Below are 5,000 nucleotides of genomic sequence, written 5' to 3'. Positions count from 1 at the left end.
TCCTTCACTCTGTCCTTCACTCTGTCCTTCCTTCCTTCACCCCGTCCTTCCTTTCTTCCTTCCTTCCTCCTTTCCTTCCTTCCTTCCTCCCTTCCTTCCTTCCCTCCTTTCCTTCCTTCCTTCTCTCCTTCTCTCCCTCTCTCCTCCTCTCCTTCTCTCCTTCCTTCCTTCCATCTCTCCTTCTCTCCTTCCTCATTCTTTCCTTCCTCCTTTTTCTCCTCTTATTCCTTCCTTCCCCATATTCTTCCTTTTTTCTTCTTCCTTCCTTCTTTCCTTCTCTCATTCCTCCTTTCCTGCTGTCCTTGTTTCCTTCTTTACTTCCCTCCTTCCTTCCCTTCTTCCCCCTTCCTTCCTCCCTTCCTTCCACCTCTCCTTTCTTTCTTCCTTTCTTTCTTCCTCCCTTCCTTCACTCTTTCAGTCCTTCCTTCCTTCCTTCCTTCCCTCCCTTTTCCTTCCTTCACTCTTTCCTTTCTTTCTTCCTTTATTCCCTCCCCCTCCCTTCCTTCTTTCCTTCCTCCTTTTCTTCCTTCCTTCACTTTTTCCTTTCTTCCTTTCTTTCTTTCTTCCTTCCCTCCCCCTCCCTTCCTCCCCTCCTTCCTTCCTTCCTTCGTCTTTCCTTCCTTCCTTCCTTCCTTTCTTCCTTCCTCCCTTCCTCCCGTCCTTCCTCTTTACCTTCCTTCCTCCTTTCCTTCCTTCCTTCCTCCTCCTTTCCTCCCTTCCTTCCCTTCCTTCCTTCCTTCCTTCCTTCCTTCCTTCCTTCCTTCCTTCCTCCCTCCTCCTCCTTTCCTTCCTTCCTTCCTTCCTCCCTCCCCCTCTTCCTTCCCTCCTTCGTCTTTCCTTCCTTCCTTCCTTCCTTCCTTCTTTCCTTCCTTCCTTCCTCCCTTCCTTCCTCTTTACCTTCCTTCCTCCTTTCCTTCCTTCCTTCCTCCTCCTTTCCTCCCTTCCTTCCCTTCCTTCCTTCGTCTTTCCTTCCTTCCTTCCTTCCTTCTTTCCTTCCTTCCTTCCTCCCTTCCTTCCTCTTTACCTTCCTTCCTCCTTTCCTTCCTTCCTTCCTCCTCCTTTCCTCCCTTCCTTCCCTTCCTTCCTCCCTTCCTTCCTTCCTTCCTTCCTTCCTTCCTTCCTTCCTTCCTTTCCTCCCTTCCTTCCTTTCTTCCTTCCTTCGTCTTTCCTTCCTTCCTTCCTTCCCTCCCTTCCTTCCTTCCTTCCTTCCTCCCTTCCTTCCTTCCTTCCTTCCTTCCTCCTTTCCTTCCTTCCTTCCTATAACCTCATGTGAAGGACTTCCCATCTTGTTGTAATGATCAACCATCAGCTGTTGACCAGCAGGTGTGATCTCAGGTGTCTGGAGCTGGCCAGGTGTGATCAGCTGTTACTGTTCTGAGCTCAGATGATCTGATGATGATGATGATGATGATGAAGATGACTGATCCTGTTAAACTGACTCATGTGTTTGTGTCTCTGCAGGTTGACTCCTCTCCTCTCTGTGTTTTCCTTCTCTGATGGACTCCTCCTCCTCCTCCTCCTCCTCCTCTTCCACCTCCTCCTCCTCCTCCTCTTCCTCCTCCTCCTCCTCCTCCTCCTCCTCCTCCTCCTCCTGCTCTGACTCCCATCACTCCCCAGATCTCCCCCAGGAACAAATCTCTCCTTCACATTAACTGAATGATTTTCTGTCTCTTGATGTTTTTTCTTCATCTGCAGCTTCAACGTTTTAAACCTCAAACTGATTCTGATGATTTGATGTTTGTCTTTGAAACGTTTAACCTCAATGTTTCTGAGAGGAATCTTTCTTTCCTTCCTTCGTCCCTCCCTCCTTTCCTTCCTCTCTCTCTCTCTTCCATCCATCCATCCTCCCTCCCTTCCTTCCATCTTAAAGGGGAGGTTTATGGACAGAGGTTTTATTTTGTCCTGCTGCTACAGCATCACATTAATGTGTATTACTACGCCTCTGAAAGTAGTCCCCTCCATGGGCAGTGATTCCAGGAAGAGAAACACTGAGACATTATAAAAATACAGAGTGAAGTGATTTAAAGCCACGGCAGCAGAGCTTAGTGACGTCTGACGAGCCCTGGTATTATTAGAGATGAAGTTAGTTGCTATGGTTACCGTTGTAAAAGGCAGGGAGCTGCTTTCATTCATAGTTTGAAGGAAAAACACGATTTAAAGCATCTGGAGAGGTTTAGGAAAATTATGAGCTGTAGATTTATCTGCTTTTAATTCATGGTAAGACCTGCACTCTGTCCTGCACTCTGTCCTGCACTCTGTCCTGCACTCTGTCCTGCACTCTGTCCTTCACTCTGTCCTTCACTCTGTCCTTCCTTCCTTCACCCCGTCCTTCCTTTCTTCCTTCCTTCCTCCTTTCCTTCCTTCCTTCCTCCCTTCCTTCCTTCCCTCCTTTCCTTCCTTCCTTCTCTCCTTCTCTCCCTCTCTCCTCCTCTCCTTCTCTCCTTCCTTCCTTCCATCTCTCCTTCTCTCCTTCCTCATTCTTTCCTTCCTCCTTTTTCTCCTCTTATTCCTTCCTTCCCCATATTCTTCCTTTTTTCTTCTTCCTTCCTTCTTTCCTTCTCTCATTCCTCCTTTCCTGCTGTCCTTGTTTCCTTCTTTACTTCCCTCCTTCCTTCCCTTCTTCCCCCTTCCTTCCTCCCTTCCTTCCACCTCTCCTTTCTTTCTTCCTTTCTTTCTTCCTCCCTTCCTTCACTCTTTCAGTCCTTCCTTCCTTCCTTCCTTCCCTCCCTTTTCCTTCCTTCACTCTTTCCTTTCTTTCTTCCTTTATTCCCTCCCCCTCCCTTCCTTCTTTCCTTCCTCCTTTTCTTCCTTCCTTCACTTTTTCCTTTCTTCCTTTCTTTCTTTCTTCCTTCCCTCCCCCTCCCTTCCTCCCCTCCTTCCTTCCTTCCTTCGTCTTTCCTTCCTTCCTTCCTTCCTTTCTTCCTTCCTCCCTTCCTCCCGTCCTTCCTCTTTACCTTCCTTCCTCCTTTCCTTCCTTCCTTCCTCCTCCTTTCCTCCCTTCCTTCCCTTCCTTCCTTCCTTCCTTCCTTCCTTCCTTCCTTCCTTCCTTCCTCCCTCCTCCTCCTTTCCTTCCTTCCTTCCTTCCTCCCTCCCCCTCTTCCTTCCCTCCTTCGTCTTTCCTTCCTTCCTTCCTTCCTTCCTTCTTTCCTTCCTTCCTTCCTCCCTTCCTTCCTCTTTACCTTCCTTCCTCCTTTCCTTCCTTCCTTCCTCCTCCTTTCCTCCCTTCCTTCCCTTCCTTCCTTCGTCTTTCCTTCCTTCCTTCCTTCCTTCTTTCCTTCCTTCCTTCCTCCCTTCCTTCCTCTTTACCTTCCTTCCTCCTTTCCTTCCTTCCTTCCTCCTCCTTTCCTCCCTTCCTTCCCTTCCTTCCTCCCTTCCTTCCTTCCTTCCTTCCTTCCTTCCTTCCTTCCTTTCCTCCCTTCCTTCCTTTCTTCCTTCCTTCGTCTTTCCTTCCTTCCTTCCTTCCCTCCCTTCCTTCCTTCCTTCCTTCCTCCCTTCCTTCCTTCCTTCCTTCCTTCCTCCTTTCCTTCCTTCCTTCCTATAACCTCATGTGAAGGACTTCCCATCTTGTTGTAATGATCAACCATCAGCTGTTGACCAGCAGGTGTGATCTCAGGTGTCTGGAGCTGGCCAGGTGTGATCAGCTGTTACTGTTCTGAGCTCAGATGATCTGATGATGATGATGATGATGATGAAGATGACTGATCCTGTTAAACTGACTCATGTGTTTGTGTCTCTGCAGGTTGACTCCTCTCCTCTCTGTGTTTTCCTTCTCTGATGGACTCCTCCTCCTCCTCCTCCTCCTCCTCTTCCACCTCCTCCTCCTCCTCCTCTTCCTCCTCCTCCTCCTCCTCCTCCTCCTCCTCCTCCTCCTGCTCTGACTCCCATCACTCCCCAGATCTCCCCCAGGAACAAATCTCTCCTTCACATTAACTGAATGATTTTCTGTCTCTTGATGTTTTTTCTTCATCTGCAGCTTCAACGTTTTAAACCTCAAACTGATTCTGATGATTTGATGTTTGTCTTTGAAACGTTTAACCTCAATGTTTCTGAGAGGAATCTTTCTTTCCTTCCTTCGTCCCTCCCTCCTTTCCTTCCTCTCTCTCTCTCTTCCATCCATCCATCCTCCCTCCCTTCCTTCCATCTTAAAGGGGAGGTTTATGGACAGAGGTTTTATTTTGTCCTGCTGCTACAGCATCACATTAATGTGTATTACTACGCCTCTGAAAGTAGTCCCCTCCATGGGCAGTGATTCCAGGAAGAGAAACACTGAGACATTATAAAAATACAGAGTGAAGTGATTTAAAGCCACGGCAGCAGAGCTTAGTGACGTCTGACGAGCCCTGGTATTATTAGAGATGAAGTTAGTTGCTATGGTTACCGTTGTAAAAGGCAGGGAGCTGCTTTCATTCATAGTTTGAAGGAAAAACACGATTTAAAGCATCTGGAGAGGTTTAGGAAAATTATGAGCTGTAGATTTATCTGCTTTTAATTCATGGTAAGACCTGCACTCTGTCCTGCACTCTGTCCTGCACTCTGTCCTGCACTCTGTCCTGCACTCTGTCCTTCACTCTGTCCTGCACTCTGTCCTTCACTCTGTCCTGCACTCTGTCCTGCACTCTGTCCTTCACTCTGTCCTTCACTCTGTCCTTCCTTCCTTCACCCTGTCCTTCCTTCACTCTGTCCTTCCTTCCTTCCTTATTTCCTTCCTTCCATTCTTTTCCTTCTCTCCTTCTCTTCTTCCTTCCTTCCTTCCTTATTTCCTCTCTCATATATTTTCTTTCATCTGGACTTTTATCTGTGCACTAAACGTTAAATGATGGATGCTCTTCCTCTTCCTCTTCCTCTTCCTCTTCCTCCAGACTACATGAAGGGCTCCATGTCCAGCACCTGCTCCCTCAGCAGTGAGAACCCCTACGCCACCATCAACGACCCCCCCGCTCTGTGCAAACACTCAGAGAGTAGCTACGTGGAGATGAAGTCACCTGTTCACCGTGATCATG

General features: G+C 48.2%; 1 protein-coding gene across 1 annotated transcript in view; it reads left to right on the top strand.

The window, feature by feature from the left end:
* The window catches only part of LOC311486106 (uncharacterized protein), a gene marked incomplete at its 3' end in the record, with an annotated part of 69,471 nt that overhangs the window by 64,080 nt on the left and 391 nt on the right, over positions 1-5,000 (top strand). The window contains exon 23 of the mRNA XM_084541869.1: positions 4,860-4,991. Coding sequence (XP_084397995.1) covers positions 4,860-4,991 — 132 coding nt within the window. The remainder of the gene's footprint in view (positions 1-4,859; positions 4,992-5,000) is intronic.

The sequence above is a fragment of the Chelon labrosus genome, assembly GCF_963514085.1.
Source record: "Chelon labrosus genome assembly, chromosome: 3".
NCBI lineage: Eukaryota > Metazoa > Chordata > Actinopteri > Mugiliformes > Mugilidae > Chelon > Chelon labrosus.
The sequence above is the reverse complement of the archived record's forward strand: the minus strand, read 5'-3'. Positions and strand labels throughout refer to the sequence as shown.